Source organism: Quercus robur, chromosome 10 (genome assembly GCF_932294415.1).
Source record: "Quercus robur chromosome 10, dhQueRobu3.1, whole genome shotgun sequence".
NCBI classification, from domain to species: domain Eukaryota; kingdom Viridiplantae; phylum Streptophyta; class Magnoliopsida; order Fagales; family Fagaceae; genus Quercus; species Quercus robur.
The window spans coordinates 24,596,975-24,617,400 of NC_065543.1; the positions used below are offsets into that span (position 1 = coordinate 24,596,975).

Here is a 20,426-nt window from a genome sequence, read left to right on the forward strand (position 1 = left end):
GAATCCAAAAAACGTATGACTACTTAGAGGTGCTGAATTAAGGTCAGGCCTTTTTTTATTTTTTATTTTATCAAAAGTAGGAAAATCCATTTTAGGGGCTACCTTGCTTCTTTAGGTAATGATGGGATTTTAGAGTGTTTTTGCAATAAATACCAGGATTCGGGTCTGAGCTTAATTATTGTGATTGAGGTATGTATCAAGAGCAAATCCTAATGCTGCAATTGAGATTCAGACCCCTGAGAAGTAAGATTTAACACCCTCAGGCCAAGTGTCAAGCTTTAGTCTACTTCAGGGGGTTCCGCTGGAGATCCATTTATGCCCTCCAAACCACATGTTCCCAATTTTTCCCCTTTAGGATTCATGGGCTTGGTACATGAATCACGTCTTGAATGTTTTTAACATTTATAGCATCAATTTGTTGAAGTTTGGTTTCAGCTCCCCTTCCGCTGGAGGTGCAGTCTTGAGGAAGATGATGAAGTCCTTTCATCCTTTTGACTTCAGCTGATATGATAGCCCTTGGGCATTGTTCACGTCAGGCAGAGGGTGGCAGAAAACTGATGGGGGCCCTTAGTCCATTCTCAAATGTTTGGTTCCCTTGTATGAGTACCTAGTTGCTCTTTTTGGTTAGGAATGAAAGGGCTGTTTGCCCACTCTCCTTTGCCTCCTGCTGGTGTTTTTTGCTTGGGCTTGCTCACATGGGCTGGGTTGTGTGCACATGTTGCCATGGGCTTTTATTCTTCATGGACTTTTATTAGTAAATATTTTGGGGTTGTTCATAAATACTTGCAATGGGCAATTAGTTGTAATGTTTGAAACAATAGGACAAGTTTCAAAATACTTTTGTAAATAATATTTACTTTGATGAATTCCATGTTGCAATAATGTTCATGGTTTCTGATGATCGCAGCATAACTTAAATGATGATCTTGTGGGTTTGAATGTTTACCATGAGTGTTGAAGGCGTATATTATGGATGTCGCAATGCAAATGATGTCCATGCATTTCATGGGTTTATAACATGAAATATATATGTCATGAGTTTAACAATCATAACTTTCCATGGGCTTTTACACGATGATTGCCATGGGTTTTGAGAATAGATAATTTATAAATTCCATGAGCTTGTAATATTATAATAATATGTTTAAGAATTTAAAGTATTGTTCATTATCGGACTTTCAAGTGAAATAATTATGATATAGTATTTTGCCAAATATTAATAACCTTGGGCTTTTGATAGAATAGTGCCAAGTAGTTAGCTTGGGTTTTTAATAGTGCCAACGCAAGTTGGGCTTTTGATATTGCCAATGAGAATTGGGCTTTGATGTTGCCAATGAAAATTGGGTTTTAAATAGTGCCAACGTAAGTTGGGTTTTTGATGTTGCCAATGAGAATTGAGTTTTGATGTTGCCAATGAGAATTGGGCTTTGATGTTGCCAATGAAAATTGGGTTTTAAATAGTGCCAATGTAAGTTGGGCTTTTGATATTGCCAATGAGAATTGGGTTTTGATGTTGCCAATGAAAATTAGGCTTTGATATTGCCAATGAAAATTGGGCTTTGGATAAATAAATTGCCATAGGTTTAAATCATGGGCTTTGATCATGGATTTGAATTTCATTGATAAAATTATTTTGTCATGGACTTGAATCATGGGCTTCTCAGATATTGCCAAGCATAAGTATTTTTGGGTTTTAAATAGAATATGATAATAAAATTGGATAAAATATGAGTTTTAGGGCTTTTTTTGTGATATTTTATATCATAACCCAATTTAGATAATGAGATATGAAGCATTTGTAATTAACATAATAACAGAGCAAAAAATATTTGGGAAAACCCAATAACTTATTAGTGGTGTTTGAAAATAAATAGGTGGTACCCAAATAAAATTAGGTGTAAAAAAAAAAAAAAGTACCCTAACACTTATAACACAATTTTACACGGTGAAAGTGAGCAACACAAATCAAGGATTGCAGCAGCAGCCCCAGAGAACCAGAGCAAATCACAAATTCACAACCAAGCTTGATCAACGGTGCAGCCCCAGGTTCCTCTCCTCTATGAAAATTGATAAACTAAGGAGGTGAATGAAACAAATGATGAAGAAGATCTGAAGATGACAAGGGAGAAACAAGAACTTGAGGGCTCTAGGAGCACGGCAAGGGAAAAGATTAAAAAAAAAAAATGAAGATGAAGATGAAGAGAAAAGACAATGATGAGATATATGTGGTGGGAGGTTGAAGAGTGAAAAAGGAAGCTTCAAGATGTGGTCCGATATTTGTGGTGGGGGGGGGGGGTTAAAGAGTGAAAAAGTAAGCTTCCTTGAAGCTTCCTTGCAAAATAATAATATTAAAATAATACCAATAATATTTTTTTATTTTATTTCATTTTTATTATTGTTATTATTATTAAGTAATTTTTTTTTGAGTAAGTATTATGAAGTAGTTGATTTAAGTATGAAATAAACTCCTTTATATATACATTGTTATTTTTGGTAATTTATCACTCAAACCGCCACTTTTATAAGTGCTAGCTAAACACTCAGCTTTTTCAAAGAGCACTTTTTAACAGTTTTTACTAAACACTCAGCTTTTATAAAAAACACTTTTTCGTATTGCACTTTTTGAAAACTCCATTTTTTCAAAAAGCCTAGTTTTAAAAAGCTGAACCAAATTCACCCTGAGCCTTCTTTTGGTGGGTCTTCCTCAAAGAATAGATGGAGGTAGGTTAGCTCTAAGTTTGTAAAAGTCGGATCCTACATAAGATCGTGGAAGGTTGGCAGGATTGTGAATCTTAAGTTCCAATTTTTTGGGGAAATAAAATAGCAAAGTTAACAAAACGTATCCAAAAAAATTACCAAATGTTTAATTAGCCACCAAGTGCCAAAACTATCATCAACACATTTGGAAAATATTTTCCATGTTCTAAGTTTCAAGTTCAAAATCCAAAATAAGTTTGCACATGACAACTAACTAAGTAGATAACTGTTTCTAAAAAAAAAACTAAGAACCTAACTATAATATAAAATCCAAAAGCGAAATTTGGTTAGAGAGGAGGGAGTGAGTGAGAGTGCCATTAAGTTGATTTTAGTGGCTTGGGTAATAAGTTTTTAATTTAAAACGAGGGTTTTTTTTTTTTTAATAAAAATTTTAATTTATTTTATAGTATTGGACATATTGGGTCGTTTCTATCCATTGGGTTGATTGGATTTATTTATTTATTTTTTAAAGCCAACTCAAAGCAATTTAGGTTTTTAGTAGGATTGTTCAGGATCGGTTCAATCCTACTGACCCCACATGATCCAACTAATTTTACATAGAATCTTGAAAAATATACAATCCTATTATGATCTGAGTTGTTTTGGCCTAGTAGGATCGTAAGATTATATGATCATGCGATTTGAGTCCCGATCTTGACAACCATGGTGGTTCTCTCTAGACTCTTTTTAGTTTTTACAAAAAAAAAAAAAAAAAAAAAAAAAAAAAAAAAAAAAAAAAAAAAAATCACACAGACTCAAGTAAGTCATGTTGTAATGTAAAAATTTGCAAAACAGTGAAATCATAGTTAAAAATGTGTTTATCTATCATGCTTTTTTTATTTACAAAAAAATGGTTTAAAAAAATTGATTATTATTTTTGAGTTTTATAATACATGCAATTATGAAAAATTTTGTAACTCAATGACATTAACTAGTCCCTCTTTACGAGAAGAACTAGAATTTGAATCCATCTCACAGTCGGAAGTACATGTATCCAATACAATACATGCTGTTATTGTTATTCACTAAAACTCAATTATAACAAAGTTTGAATATTATTATTATTATTATTTTTTGGGCTATAGGTCAAATTTTGAATATATGTTGGCGAAATAAATTTTGAATCGGTTAGTAACTTAATATTTTTTGAGAGAGAGTTTCAACTTATAACGTCCGTTCCTGATGATTGCTCTTTATCAGATCTCTTATACAACCATCAGAGACTTTATCAGTTGAGCTAACTGGAACTCACGTTAGTAACTTAATATTAATAATGCAATATATAAAAATAAACCAAAATCTAAGTTTATATTGTAATTGTGTAGTTTAGATGAAGCAAAGAAACATGTAGGCTCTAGCTTGTCCTTAATATATAATTTTGGAGGACCGCCGGTACTTGATCCAATACTGACAATAAAACGATGGTTGGTCTTATTACGAGTTAATAATAAGATTAAGATTCCTCTCATAAAAAATCTTTTGAACTTCCAACACCGACAGTCAAGTCCTTTTCCAGACGGTTTCTCAAAAAAAAAAAAAAAAAAGTCCTTTCCCAGACGCGTTTTCTTCTATCTCTGCGTGTCTGTCTGTCTCTGTGTCTCTCTCTCTCTCTCTCTCCATAGAAGAAGAAGAAGAAGAAGAAGAAGAGGAAGAAGAATAGAATAAAAATCTATTGCAGTTTGCAGAAGCATCAGCACCTGATTCCTAATTAGAAAAATTTAATACCCCCATTAAATCGTTGATTAATTATTATTTATTGATTTCACCTTTTTTATCTTATTCTCTCAATTCTCTTCTCATCCAGAATAAATTCTTTTTTTTTTTTTTTTTTCCAAAAAAATTGTTGATCAAAAAGTGGAAGTGGAAGTGGCAGTGGGCAACCAAATTTGTTGAAAATGATGGTGCTGTTTCTATGGTTGATGGTGTTCGTTGTTGGGTTTGCGGTTGGGGCGCTGACCATTTTGGGCGCAGAAGCAGTTGGAGTGTATGTCTTCATAAACCGTTTGAATAAGAAGAACCTTAAAAAACAAGCTCAGATATCACAACACTCATCCCACGACCTTGATCTCCTCCAATCTCTCCATTTCGCTTCTAACAAAAAGGTCGGTACATCTTTCTTTCTTTCTTTCTTTATACATATAAATGTATTTTCTGGTCAGAATTGGTGGGTGACCCTTTCATTTCTTTTGTTATGCCATCTATGCTTTGATGTCAAGTAAAGAACATATATGAAAAAGTTAGTACGAAATAAACAAACCCTTTACTCTAAACAATAATTTGGGAACTATTTTCTGCCTAATGTTTTTTTTTTTTTTTTAATTAGTTTAAACTAAAAGTAATGGTTAAGGCTTCGCTTTTAACAAAACCATTATAACAGGTTGATAGTACTATCATGTGGTACCATTGAATACTAATATGCTGATATAACTGATGGTTAATTGTACTATCGAATTATCAAAAAAAGAAAAAGAAAAATCTGACTGTGGTTTTGAAAGTGCAATTGTTTATCAAGTATGATTCTTTGTACCCTTCGTTTGTGTGTTATTTATATTTTTGAAGCTGGTGTTTGTCTGTAGGGAGCAGTATGGGTTCTGGAATCAGAAAAGGTTTCAAAAAATTTGCTGGACAAAGGACCAAAGGAGCAAAAGAGAAAGAAAGATTTCTTGGAGGTTTCCCCTGTTAAAAAGCACGCAAAAATCAAGGACCGAAAACTTATTCTGGTTGAATCGGATGGTTCCCAAATTGCTATTGAGCTTAAGGGATGCATAGTTGAAGCTGTTTCAGCAACAAGCTTATCTTCAAGAAAATGGTAGTATGGCCTTTTCCAGATCTCCTCTTTTGGGTGATATACATGATTTTCTTGGCATAGGTTAACATTTGTTAGTATCTGTTGATGGGAAATGCTTTCAATTCTTTGGGTGAAGTTCAACCTTCTGTTTTACCTGATACACAGTTCTGGTGGGTTGGGTCGTGTATCCATGGTATGCTCCCTAGGGGTGCATCCAAAGGGCCTGGGTAAGGTTCCACGCATAAAAAAAAGAAGTTTGAACCTTCTGTTTCTTTCAAAAGAGGAAGGGGTGGCAAGGACTCCTCGCTTGTACCCTCATTAAGTTTGATTTTGATTTCTGTGATTTCTGCTAATTATTCATGCTTTTTCAAAGTTCTAAAAGTAAAATGAGAATCCATGCCAGCTGCTAAATCGCAATATCATGCACAACATGCTTTTTCAATCATTGTCTTTTGGAAGGTTGGCATAGGATTATTGCATAACATGCCCCTTTGTCCAAGATGTGATTGGATAGTAAGTTTCACCTCCTACGCACAATTGATATCTGTTAATAGGCTACTTTTATGATCCAAGTGTCCCACATGGCTTAAGTGCAAGCTTAACTATGTGTATATAAGCTCTTGGGCACTCTCTCCTTGTAAACCGTTTTTCTATCAGCCACAGTAAATATACCTGTTTTTCTAGAGATGTGACTTGCCACAATTTTTCTAAGAATTATGTGAACGTTAGAGCGTTCCTAGTTCTAAGTATGCGGATTTTTCTTCCTTGTAAAAGATGATCCAATGGAGTAGCCGAGTAGGGATATTAATATTATTTGATGGAAATTTTGACACTGATTCAACAAATTACTTAGATTAATGCTGTTGATGATAAAATTTATAGAAATAATTATTTTTCTTTTTTGTTTGAAGTTTTCTCATCAACTTTTAATGTTCTGTAATTAATTGATATCTATAACCTATTGCTTTCAAGCATCATGGATCCAGCTTGTTAAATATTTCTTATATTCTGGTTCTTTGCAGTTACTTTTGCTTGTACTGATTAAAGAAATATATCTCTAGTTGTTAACAACTATCTCATCACTCTGTTGCATAAAACCCATATTTTTCTTTGTGATTTCAAGAAGCACTACTTAGTTTTTAGGATATAGGCAGAGATCATCTATTTTAAAACCCTTAAAATTTCTAGTTATGCTACATGGTCAAGGATTAAATGAGAACATTCTTTTGATAAATATGATAGAATTTAAACCTAGCATTCATTCCACGATGATTGCTGATTTCTCTATACCATTAAGCTAAAGACACCAATGAGTTTCTTTTAAGCGTAGTAGGGATTTGATCTAAAGTCCCTTATACAACAATAAGAGGCTTTACCTGTGGAACTAATTGGAACCCATGATTAAATGAGAACGTTTTATAATCTTGAAACCAGTACCTTATCCCTATTTAATTTTTTTGTACAAATCTTATGATTTGTGCTGCAGATGTATTTATATGACAACTAAGAATACAATTTCTTGATTTCATCATCAAGGTTGGATAAATGGAGTTGTTTCTGTGCCTATTTGAATATGAATTTTTCTTTGGAAATGCTTATGATCATGTTTCATAATTCTACCCTTTTCAGATTAATAATGAATATTAGATCACTCAAGACAAATTTAATAAATTAATTGTTGGTGCCCTTATGCCTTGAGTCAACTTTTTTTAGGTCATACTAGAGAGGCTCATTGTAATTGTTTTGGAATGTATAATGTCTGTATGCATGAGACATGAAAGATGGTTGTGCCCTGCTGATTTACATGACCCTTGTTTGGTCTGTAGGAACTCTCTGGTTTCAGGGATGTCATTTTGGAAATTAATTTTCCTTCGTATATTTGGAACATAAAAAGTTGTGACTTGTCATTTTACTTATTATGGCATTGCAATACAAAATAGTTGTGTAAACATAAATTGTCATGGATCTTGTTTATGGTATGGAAAAAGAGAAATCCTCCTTTTCTTATCATTTTCTTATGGGTATTACAGGGCCAAAAGGTTTCCCATAAAATTGGAAAGCAAGAGCTCAGTAATTTACAATGGAAGTAAAACTTTGTACTTTTATCTTGAGACTTCTTGGGAAAAGGAATCATGGTGTAAGGCCCTCCGTCTAGCTTCATGTGACAAGAAAGAAAGACTTGATTGGTTTTCCAAGTTGCAGAAGGACTTTCATAATTACTTAACAAACATAAATGCAGAATATCCTTCATTTATGAAACCCTCGATAGGGTTCTCTTCTGAGACAGTAGATCGGACAAATAGGCCTGATGGAACTTCCTCAAAGGTTAGGCTATTTTTGAAGAAAATTGCAAAGAAGACTCGGGTTGGTCAAGAAAATAAGTCAACTTTGTCTTCATTATCAGGCCATGTAGAGAGAAGGGAAAGTGAGAAAATTCGTCTGTTCCAAGAGACAGTATCAGCCACTGGCTTGGTGAATGGTGCTCCATCAGTAAAGGGATCTAATAGTGAAGAAAATATGGTTGAATCATCATCATTATCAACAATTTCAGATTCTGGAAGCCAAAGAAATATTTCTGTCATCTCTGACGTAGATTCTGATGACAAGTTTTGTAATGATGAGGGCACACTCTGTTGGAATTTGTTAATTTCACGGTTCTTTTTTGATTTGAAAAGCAATTCAGAGATGAAAAGATCCATACAATCACGGGTTCAGGTCTATTCTATTCCTTTACTATGTATTTTTTCATTTTATTTGTTTGTGGTCATCATGAAGAACATATACTGTGTATTGGGGTAGGTAGACATGGTTTTGTTTCATTGCCCTTCTTATCCTCAATCTGCAGAAACTTTTGTAAATTAGTTCTCTAAGATTTTTTTTTTTTTATTTTATTTTATTTTATTTTTTTTAATAAGGGATAAACATACCTAAAATTTCAGGAATCAGAAAAGGAAAAAAATGATTTGAGGCTTCGATATGACATGTGATATATTTTAATTTTCTTTAAAGATTGAACTACAAATTACTCTTAGTTTCATGGACCCGGGCTCTCAGTTGGATTTAACTAGACTCACCAGATTGAACAACATCTATTCCTACTGATTTTGGAAGTGTGATGAAAGATAGAAAATAATAAGGCTAAAGAGTTGATAATATTATTGTATACATGTAATTGTGGAAATTTATTTGCTTTCCATATCATATGATTTAATCTTTAAAAAGAAAAAAAAAAAGGTGCATTTTACTAGTGTGTGTTGTGGTTTTTTGCTATAATTTTTTTTTTTGCTGAATTGTTTTTTTGCTATTTGATATCATAGAGAACACTTTCCAATATGAGAACCCCCAGTTACATAGGTGATGTCATCTGCACTGACATTGATCTTGGGAATCTCCCACCTCATATTCATGGCATGAGGATTCTTCCAATGGACATGAATGAGGTATGGATGTTAGAAGTTGACATTGAATACTCTGGTGGCGCAGTATTAGACATTGAAACAAGACTTGAAGTCCATGAATTAGATTTACAGAAGGGCGTAGTGGATTCAGATACAGGATCAGGCTCTGTTGGGGATGTGTCATCAGATCTTCTTGAAGGTTTCGAGTATTTTGGAAAGCAGTTGAATCTTTCTGAAGGAACAGTGGATGAGCGAAAGGAGGAAGGTGATCCTAGTTCTGGTTAAATATTGGACTATTAGTATTTTCTATTCTCCTATTCTTTTTGGAATTTCAATACACATAATGTTGCCTTAAGTTTGAAATTTGGCGAGATTGAATAGTTCTAGCAATATAAGTTTTATAATACATTATTTATGAAGTAATTAGTTGTATCCATGAGTTGCACCTCTTGGGTAGAATGTGGTTTTATTGATGTAAACTTGTCTATCTTAATTGCATCATTATGTTAGTGTATTGTATTGTTGTAGCAAAGCTTATAAGTGGGAATTTTGCCTGTTTATTTTTAAATGTAAGTTCTCAAGGTTTGTAGGCTGTAGCATTATTTTCAACGTTTTAAGTTGGTTGCAGATAAAGGACTTGAGAAAAAGAAGAGTATGCTGTTATGTTTATTTGGGCTTTCATGAAAAACTTAATATCTCCTCCCTTTGAGTCACATCTATCCTATCTTGTCTTGTATTTGATACTTATACTCAGCATCATTTTTAACCATGAGATAAGTTTCAAGCTTTCATCCATAGTTTTATGTAGTGCTTGTGCCACAACTCAGGGCATGTTTGGTAGACTGTAATAGGTGTTTACATTATTATTTCTATGGTTTAGAAAAGTTTTGGCAAGACCGGTGGTGTGGAGAGACATCTCTTGCTGTTAGATATCTGGACTTGTTCAGATTTTGCAAGAATAAGGATGCCAGTGTGGCTGAGCTTATGATGTCCACCAATGGTGTCCTCTTTTGGGATGTGAGATTCGTTAGGGGTGTGCATGCTCGGGATCTAGAGGCTATGTCTGACTTCATGGAAACCATTTATGGTTCTCCTATAAGGGGGCTAGGTGAGGATAAAATGTGTTGGATTCCTAGCAAAGTTAATGGTTTCTTGGTTAGTGATTATTATAGAATTTTAGCTGGCACCGCTTTCTATGGGTTTCCTTGGAAAAGTATTTGGAAGCAAAAGATTCCCTCTAGAGTAGCTTTCTTTGTTTGGATTGCTGCCTTAGGGAAATGCTTGACGATTGATAATTTACGTAAAAGGATGGTGTGAATTTTGGATTGGTGCTACATGTGTAAGAGAAATGGTGAATTGGTTGACGATCTATTCCTTCATTGTCCTTTTGCTACGGATCTATGTTCTATGGTTTTGGGTCTTTTTGGAGTAACTTGGGTTATGCCGCACACTGTTTTGGGGCTGTTATGGTGTTGGCAAGGCAGCTTTGGTCATCATCGAAATGGTTATATTTGGTCTATCATTCCTCATTGCTTATTGTGGTGTCTTTGGAGGGAGAGGAATAGTAGATGTTTTGAAGATACTGAGAGATCTATTCCGAACCTTAAGCTTCTCTTTTTTAGAACTTTAAGGGATTGGTTGTTTGCTTTGCAAAATAAATCTTTCCCTTCTTTTATTGATTTCCTAGACTCTTGCAATTTTTGTATTTGATTTCTTTTCCCTTGTTCACTCCTTGTGCACTAGGGTGTTCCTTTTTTATCAATATATCTTATTACTTATCAAAAAAAAAAAATTATTCCTATGGTTTAGTTATTTTTTAGTTTGGTTATGTTTTTAGTTTGGTTATGTTGTTATTCCTTATGAATAGCTATTCTTCAAAATGAGGAATAACTATTCATCTTTAAAAGGTTGTATTAGCTATTCCTTAGTAAGAACAATAATTTCAAAACTTAATATATTTCCAAATAAACAAACTTTCCATATACATCTAACAATTATAAAAATAAAAAATCATAAAAAATAACACATATCTCTCTTAAATTTAAAAATAACAATTTTTAAGGAGATATAATTGTATGAGTAAGAAATTTCCTAAAATAAATGTTAAGTTTCATTCTAATGTTATAACTCACAACCAAATTAATGAATAAGTTTAGTTATTACATTATTACAACACATTTTATTCCTAGTAATAAAGATTACAATTCTTATCGTAATCCTCATTCAGTGTACTAAACGTACTCTTACACTTCAAAAAAAGAAAAGAAAAGATAATATGCAGTTCTCATCATAAATTGAGAGACAAGTAGCAATCATTTAACAGTAAACTGGTTCAAGACATCTTTATGATAAACAATGCTAATTCAAATTTTATGTTTTTATTTTTTGGCAGATGGATTAAAAAGCGGCAAGAGCACTGTACCAGCATCAACTCAAGGTTCCAGGTGGAAGTCTATTCTGAGTGCTATTGCTAGACAGGTTTCACAGGTTTGTAGACATCTTATCATGGAGTTAATCATCCAGGTTTTAAAGTTCAATAATTAGTATATCTTTTTCCCTTCTCAATATAGGTGATGTAGGAAAAATTAGGGATTTTTTGTTTAGTTGCGGTGGGTTTAGGGTTAGGAAAGAAGAAGAATTAGAGAGAAGTTAGGCTGTTAAGGGGCTGTGTGAACAGTAACCTTAGAAAGAAAGAAGAGAAAGAGAGAAGGAGAGAGAAACAGCAAAGGCCAACATGCCTATGCCTATAGCTCAAAACGCTCAATTTTATTAATCAACTCATTCTACTCCTTGAATACATTGAGCACCATATATATATAAAAGACTCTTACTTGTACTACTAGTAATAGGGTTCCTACTAGTGTTAGGACTACTAATAATACCTAATAAATACTAACTTGGATCCAAAGTAAATAAACCCTAAGATACTTAAAACCCTAGAAGATTCTAGACTCAACTAAATTACCAAAATACCCTTAATTTGCAGGAATTACAGATTTGCCCCTCAATATAAAACTGACCATAACTTATAAAATAAAAACCCGAATTAAAAACTGTTTTAACCCTAAAAGACTCATACTTAGACCGTTAATAGGGCACGACTTTCACTTCAATTGGACTTCACACAAGGACCCAATAAAATAATTCTTGAATAGGCGAATTTGCAAAGTGATAGCTTTAATCTTCCATGACTCCATCAATTGGTCTCTCTTTATGGGTACTGGGACATTATCTCAACATCATTTAGTATTTATGAAGAACTCAAACATGCTAAAAATTATATCAAGATTTTGTAAATTTGGGCGAGTTAGCATTTTCTCATTGGTTTTGATTATTAAAAATAGGTTGGCCTAAATAAAATACTGACTATAAGTTTTTCTGAGGGTTATCTTATGTGTTTTCTTGACTTGCATTCCATTCTCTTCCTAAACGCCACACTTCACAGGCACATGTACAAGCAAACACTCAAGAAGATTTTGTTTATATTAGTCTTAACTTATTATTTATCATTGAAGGTGCCTCTCTCTTTGACCATAAGGGTAACATCCCTACGAGGAACGCTGCGGTTACATATAAAGCCACCTCCTTCTGATCAGCTATGGTATGCTTTTACATGTATGCCTAATATAGATTTTAACCTGGAGTCTTCTGTAGGAGAACACAAGATAACAAATGGCCATATTGCTTTATTCTTGGTCAATCGGCTAAAGGTATGGAGTTTGCTCTTGTCATTTATAAATATCCACATTTTTGGTACAAAATTTATATGCATCTTAAATCATTTTCTTTCCATTACTTGTATGGTTGATCTTACAAAGAAAGACAAATAAACATTTGGCCATATTACTTGTTGCTTGAACGTTTTTGTTGACTCATGGAGGACATATTGTTGTGTATACTTAAATTGATGTAAGATAATGACCTCTCAAAAGGGGACTTGGTATTTGAGGAAACAAAAAATGATAGAACCTAGGAATCAAAACTTATGGTTGCTTGGAATCTTGCCTACCCTTGAAGAAAAAGGGTTCTCGTTATTCGCACGGGATTTGGCACCTCCACCTAAATTCTTGCCTACCCTCAAATCAATATTTTTTGACCCACCAAACTTATCTTAATTACTAACTTCAACAACCACCACCATCCAAGAAGTACCTTAGCTAGGTTGAAGTCACGGTTTCCTAGATCTCTTTGCCAAGGTCTTACCTTGTAATTTTAAGGAAAGATCTCCTTGGTATACCTCCAAGATTGGTGGAGTAGCAACATCATAAAGGCGAAAGTAATGGGCCGTTTCCTAGCATATAACCCAGGTTTAAGCCTAACCCGGTGTAAGTTTGAGCTCTAGGTCTAGGTTGGAAACGTAAAGTTGGGAAGAATCTCACACAAATGCCTTGTGGCGAAAAATGAGACACTCCATGGTACTCCCACAGTTCCTAACCCGAAGAGGTATTGACATAGTAGGGTCATGCCTCAATTGCCAGGCTACTCTATGAGTGAGGTACAACTTGAAATGTAAATAGATACCTGTGTTCCCTGCTTCCTCTCTATCATGCTCACAAGTGACTTTGGTTTTGAAAACCATTAAACAAAAAGCTCATCCATCTCTGTCGCCACTTCTATCATCCTTTTCGCTAGACTGTGAATAGGGGAGACGATGTAGCCTCCAATGGCTTTGGATTAGGGGCTTGGATCAAACTCTTCAATTTTGTCAATGACGTTGTATAAATGACCTTGTTGCTTCCCTTTACTCGAGCCTCATGCTCTTAGTAGAACATAGGGGAACTCACCTTCTCTCTCACTGTTAGAACTATGCAGGCCTTTGGCTGGAGCATAGTGAGGACAATGTTCCTAAAAGAACATCTGTAGGAAACCTGAGTCACCATAAAAATCCAGCAAATAGAGACCTACAGATTGCAATACGTTGGAATGGAGCTGGTCTATAGATGTTGGTATAGAGAGAAGCCAAATATAAGGGTGCCAAGGGAACCCTCTCATGATGCCAACTTAACTTCCAAATGGAAGAGATGGGAGAGCATAGGCAATTCTTTGGATGACTGGGAAATGCAGAGAGTGAAAGCAAAGTGGCTATTAAGGCAAACAAAGTGATGGGGGAATTGAAACATGGCCTTTTAGGCTGATTCTTAGATGACTCTCCAAAGAAATAGTGGATCCATGTCCAGATGTTCATAGGCAATTCTTTGGATGACTGGGAAATGCAGAGAGTGAAAGCAAAGTGGCTATTAAGGCAAACAAAGTGATGGGGGAATTGAAACATGGCCTTTTAGGCTGATTCTTAGATGACTCTCCAAAGAAATAGTGGATCCATGTCCAGAATTTAATCTGTATTGTGTAGGTTGGACACAGAAAACCCCCACCACATCCATGAATTCCCTTCTCTCCCTTGTGCTACTTGTAGCCTCACGAAGGAAGTTCACTTCATCTTGCTCGTCTTGCGTTATCTCTATATTCAGCATGTTTAGGGATCCAAAGACAGGAAATTGGGCTAACTCATTGACACCTTCCAAGTGGATGTTGAACTTGCCCTGCTGTGTAAAAAAAAAAAGGGTTTTTGGGTTCCAATAGCCAACTAGAAAGGAGAGGCCATTGATATCACTTTTGGGCATGGTATTGGAAGAAGAATTTATGGCTACATCAATGCCGGGCAGCTAGTGGCAATCAAGATTTGGGAATACTCTGAAATTGAGAAAATATATCTACATCAGGGCACCAGCCGTCGCTCAGCCGTGTGCAAGATATGAATTAGATGGGGGAGGATGGTAGTTCCCCTGAGGTTGTTATGGCAAAGGATGGACTCTTAACATTTTATATATCCAAGTTCCAGATGTTCATTGGTGTAAGTAAGAATGTTGCGTCATCTGTAGCAACCATTCCTGCTATTCTCTATGAAGATGATTATTTACTGTCAAAGAGACGAAGAAATAGATTAATCATTCCATTACAATTGATTCCATTTCGTCCAAGAGTAAGAGTTCCTCTAATTCTATGAATGAATATCTAACCTGGTGGGGCAATAATATGCAGGAAGACCACTGCTCACCTTTTGAGTGAATGAACTCAATTATGCTTGCATAAGTTGCCATCGAAGGCGGAAAGGGGCTTGGCTTTGTTTCACAGAAAAAGGACTAAGGAAATTGAGTTTTCATAGTGGTGATGCTGGTGTTAGTTGACCTGGTTTATAAATAAATAAAAAAGTACAAATATATATATATATATATATATATATGTTATGCAGTGGAATGAAAGGCATTGCAAAAAAGATATACCCCTTTCAAATCACCCTTGCCAAAGATCCTACTTCTACAATTGGTAGGCCACCGGGTTCTGCAAGCAGGGGGGGATCTAGAGCAAAGCCGGGGTTCTATTGCATAACCTAAAAACGCTATATAAGCACAGTACCAAAGCAGTTGTGGGAACGGGATGACTTTTTTTGGAGTAATTTGACAAAATTTCATTGCATCCAAATCAATCAATCATTCAACAAATATGGTAGATGAGCAATAGTGTTCGGTGGAGGTGTAGAGCTATAAGGAGTGAAACCCATACACACCGGCTAATGGAGGGTGGGATCACATTCACTTGCTTGCACTGCAACTGGTATTTTTGTGATTGGTTTAATTGGTATTTTCTTTTATGGTTCATATTCCGGATTGGGTTCATCGCTGTAGTAATTGGATGAATGAGTCCTAAAAGTCTTTGATTCTTAGCATCTTAGGTGGTGGATAAGTCCGAGGACTCAGCAGCAGTGCAGAATTGAGTTTCTCGTCTGGTGAGTCTGATCTATAGTTATGGGGGAATACTTAGATAGGGAGAAGCCAGCTGAAGGAAGGGCGCTAACGCGCCCTTGCAATCTTTCTAAAGCAAGAAGCACCTTAATATTTTAATCATAGTAATGGTGCCTTAGCCTATCTAAACGTAAGGGGCCTTTTATGTACTTTGAGTTTTTCAACCAATTAATTTAACCTTTCTATTTTAATATGTATGAAATATTGATCACAGGAAATGGAATACTTAACTTATGAAAATAGAAGTGTGTATCATTGACCAGATGACCATAACGAAGGATTCAATTCAGCCACAAGTTCCCCTACTAATACCTTGTTACGACTTCCTTTTTAACAGTTAGTTACTGGTCCGATTACCAAACTCTCTTTGCTCAATGAAAAGTGATGGTAGTCTACTCACATCGTCAAAGAAGATATCATGATGCTACCTTTTTCGAATGACGACAGTACAATGATTTCAATGTTACAATGCTAAGAGGGCATTGTGAGACAAAGGAAAGGAGTAGATTAGAAAAAGATCAGTCTGCATCAGATCCAGTCTGCTGAACTGTTCAGGCCAAATACTGAAGAAAGCTTAAAAGTGCTGTTTGATGAGCCACATGGTATTAGGTAGTTGGTCAGGTAAAGGCTGACCAAGCCAATGATGTTTAGCTGGCCTTTTTGGATGATTACCCAAAGGCACTCTGCTCACTCTTCTTTATTGTGTAAAAAGCATATTTTGTAGCCAACTTACCTTTTCTATTGATTTATGCAGAGGGATTAAAAACAATTTAGTTAGCCAAAACGATATAAAGGTTTGAGTAATTAAGACAAAACTTGCCAGCATAGGAGCCATTGACAAGAGTTTGAGAATTGGGAGAGATAATGGAAAATGGGAGTGAATGGTGGGAGAATTAGGTTGCAATTGAATGGAGTTACGACATTTTGAAGTTTGAATGAAATTATAAGTTTTTTTTTTTTTTTTGGTGGAGGGAACCGGAACACGAAGAGACTCGCATTTAATGAAGGTCATCATTACCTTATTGATGATAGTTTTAGGAAAATGAACCTCCAGCCATTATGATGGCCTGTGTCCCACCAAGTGTCTAGTCACACTTTTTGAGGTATTGTGTGAATGCACACAAACTGCTGAACTAGATGTCCATGTGCAAAGGGCTAAATGTTTGAGATTGTCTGGCGTAACCTACTAACACGTCATTATTTGGAGACTAGCAACGTTGGGTACATTCAGCATAAATTATAATGGGCATACATTCAGCATAAAGTATAATGGCCACATCCAAACGAATGACCCTGAGCGGTATATGACGGAATGCAGAGTCCAACATCATCAAGAACATGCTTGGTTCTTCTATGAATGAGCTTACGATGATCACTGAGTCCCATTTCCTGCACACTGGATGGCAGGGGACCAGATCCTAGCAAAGATATGCATGCTAGCCTGACCTTGAACAAGAATCAAGACACCTCTTCCCTATGGTTAGGTTTGGCTTACAAAGGGAATGACATGAGGATAGTGGCTTGGAGTTATTATGGAAAAAATGGATGAGTTCACAGGGGAAACCATAACTGTGTATGGACCTTAATGGCAACTTACACAGTAATAGAAGCCCGTTGGTGCTAACTAGATTAATGAAAGAATGATCTTTATGCCATGTGACAATCATGCCTTTCCAGATCTGCTGACACTTGGAATTAAATCCTTAAAAAGTAATTATTTATAAAGTATTTCAAATTGTACTACTGCACATCATGGGGGACATTGGCTAGTATATATAAAGACTATTTCTTGTACTAGTAGAATTAGGACTGCTAGTTTGACTAGTAAACTAAAAATCTAAAAAAAGACTAACTTGGACTTGATGAAATTGCTAGAACTAGTACACAAATGTATGTGGTCCTGTGATCGTCCAAGCAAGAGGAGGTTATGAGTATTTCATCACCTTCACATACGATATATTTGATTATGTATACCTAATGCATTGGAAGTCTGAAGGCTTTGAAAGTTCAAAGAGTTTAGGGAGGAAGCCAAAAAGCAATTAGGAAAAATGCATAAAGCCCCTTCACTTTTGATTAAAGTTTAGTTTTGCTGAAATAACAAAATCAGGTAGAATGAACGAATAATGCTAATTTGCTTCTCATGCAGGCAGCAATTAAGGAAAGCCTAGTGCTTCCAAACAGTGAAAGTGTATGCATGCCCTGGATGATATCAGAAAAGGACGACTGGGTACCAAGGAAGGTTGCTCCATTCTTATGGCTTAACCAAGAAGTGAATAATGGCCCCACCACCGTGCGTGAATCAATCAGCTCCCACCCCAGTGAAGGAAAAACCAAGACTGAAGCTAGCAAGGGAACCTCTAGTGATCCCGAAAGTAAGCATCAAAAACCCAAGAGTCCTACATCCACCAGTGAATCCTCTAATGGATTAGCAATTTCGACAAGTTCCACTAATTTGTTATCACATAGCAGAACCCTTCAAGAATTGAGCACCCCTTTGCTGGGAAATGATGAACCACAAGAGAGTTGCAAGCAGGCAGAGGAATCACCATCTAGCTCTATGATTTTATTTGAGAAACAGGACAGTACTACTGATGATGATGATTTGAAGCCAAGGAGAATGGGGAGAAGAGCAAGGATGTTTGATTTAGGGAAGAAGGTGGGTGAGAAATTTGAGGAAAAGAGGCGTCACATTGAAGAAAAGGGCAGGCACATTGTTGAGAAGATGCGAGGACCATGAAATAACCAGATCAAGGAGAGACTGCTCCTTGTAACATATGGAATTGGCAGCAAATACCATTGTTCAATGGATGAATGTCAGGTATCAGGTATTTGTTGCTTTGATGGAAATTAGTTTCTAACATCCCTTGAATATAGAAGTTCCATCTATGATTCTTGCTTGCAGGACTAGGATTGTTGTATATGGATCCTGCAGATGTTTCAACTACTGATTAGGTCCTATTGTAATGCAGAATAAAATAGGAATATAGTAGAGAAATATTACATAAGCATATATGGCTTTACTTTGTAAGGAATAGATCTTTGACGTGAAATATGAATATACGTTCAGAGTTATTCCTCTCAAAAAATGACCTTCAATCTTATAGATCATTGAGACCTGCACTATATACCAAAACAAAGTTTCTTGTATTGTTGCATAACCATTTTAGGTCCTTTTGGCAGTCTCTTTTTGTCTCTAGCTTTTTGCTTAAATTCACTTTTTGTCTTATCTTTTACCAAATAAACAAATAAATTCACTATTTTGAAATAATCTAATTAATTTTTTTTCCTTCTTTTCTTTTCATTCACTTTCTTTTAATATCTTTTTAAATAATAAATGGGAACTTCATTAAGCTTCCATTTAATAGACGCTGATCAAGAAAAATAGCTGAGTACAGGAAATAATCAGGATGCGCATAAATGTTCATCTATTATCAGCAAACGACAAGCCATTTATGGTCTGTATTTCTCAGCCACCTTTAAGTTGATGTAACATGGTAATCCTAGCTGCTTGTGTTGGATAGTACTAGATCAATTGCATTTGAAAAAGTGCATGTAATCATCCAACAACAGGCATCTGATTCTGTTGCTTTGTGGCAGTTGGTTTTATCTTTCACAATTGTTAAACGGAAGAGAATGAATTGTCTGAATTTTGCTCATGAACTTGTCCATTAATACCAACCATTTACATATATTATTGTTGGAATTTGCCAAGTGCCTTGTATCTCAATAGCATTACTTGATCTCCTTTATGAGGAGAACCAGAATTTGAACTTCTCTCCGCTACTTGTAACGGCTGATTTTTATTTTATTTTTAATAAAAAACATATATTATTGGAATTTGCTAGTGGCTAGGTACATATTTTTGGGTATGTCTTGTTGGGTAGCAAATGCGACCTCTCCTTAAAATGGGGCCATAGAAGTCTATGAGCAGGAAAATGAATCTTATGAGATGGTCTCATGAGATCTTTCTCTAACAACAAATGTAGGTCTCACAGGTGTGGGTCTCTCACATGCTATGAGAATGGGTGTATAATGAGAATACCCTCTCAGGCCTCTCTGGAGGCCCTTAGGGGAGGGTAAAGTAGAAAGACTAGAACCAATAAAGTTGTATTAAGATGATGATAAAAGTAACTCTTATGTAATGTTTGAGTTTTGTATTGTTTTTGCCATATTGTCTTACAAACCAAGCGAGAAGTTGTCAGTAGTATATGGAATGCTACATGTTACAATACAAACGCATCCTTGTTCTCGTATGGCACCTCCAATGCAGCTCAGCCCAATCCTCAAGAAATGCTAGCCAAAGAATATACATCATCTGAGTGTAGTAACAGAGAGTGGTGCCCAAAAGGGAAAGGATGAATGCTACAACCACCATGATATCTCAATCCTCAGGAATCTCTGAAGGTTGAGATAGGCAGTACCCTTAGGACATTTAAGGGAGCCAAAGGTTTAAAAGTCTCCTAATCATTGTGTGGTCGGAGTATACCTTAAAAATATGAAATCTGTCTTGGACTGGGTGCCCCTGATCTTTAAGGAGAGTAATACGATGAACATCTCTCTTTCTACCAAGTAAGAAGAATGAGCATTATTGTCCTACTCCTTACTCTGCTACTGCTAGGGATGTAAATAAAAGTTCCCAGCTCCACTTCCAGGGCAAGAACAACCATAGCAACTCTGCCCCTC

The 20,426-nt window shown here is 35.5% G+C and overlaps 1 protein-coding gene across 2 annotated transcripts; it reads left to right on the forward strand.

The window, feature by feature from the left end:
* The first annotated feature begins 4,231 nt into the window (after positions 1-4,231).
* LOC126703001 (uncharacterized) lies at positions 4,232-18,925 on the forward strand. 2 transcript variants are annotated; one of them, XM_050401887.1, is made up of 8 exons: positions 4,232-4,859; positions 5,334-5,566; positions 7,576-8,260; positions 8,863-9,208; positions 11,336-11,430; positions 12,459-12,653; positions 17,890-18,115; positions 18,213-18,375. In XM_050401887.1, exons 1-8 carry the CDS (start codon positions 4,653-4,655, stop codon positions 18,227-18,229), a joined length of 2,004 nt encoding a protein of 667 aa, XP_050257844.1. In that variant the 5' UTR covers positions 4,232-4,652; the 3' UTR covers positions 18,230-18,375. The 2 variants fall into 2 exon arrangements, with proteins under 2 accessions (XP_050257844.1, XP_050257843.1); XM_050401886.1 differs by having other exon boundaries at positions 4,235-4,859; positions 17,890-18,925.
* Positions 18,926-20,426: the final 1,501 nt, after the last annotated feature.

Coding starts and splice junctions, on each gene's coding strand:
- LOC126703001 (XM_050401886.1), top strand. CDS start 4,653: ATGATGGTGCTGTTTCTATGGTTGATGGTGTTCGTTGTTGGGTTTGCG. Junction 4,860..5,333: donor ATTTCGCTTCTAACAAAAAG/GTCGGTACATCT, acceptor GTTTGTCTGTAG/GGAGCAGTATGGGTTCTGGA. Junction 11,431..12,458: donor TTGCTAGACAGGTTTCACAG/GTTTGTAGACAT, acceptor TTATCATTGAAG/GTGCCTCTCTCTTTGACCAT.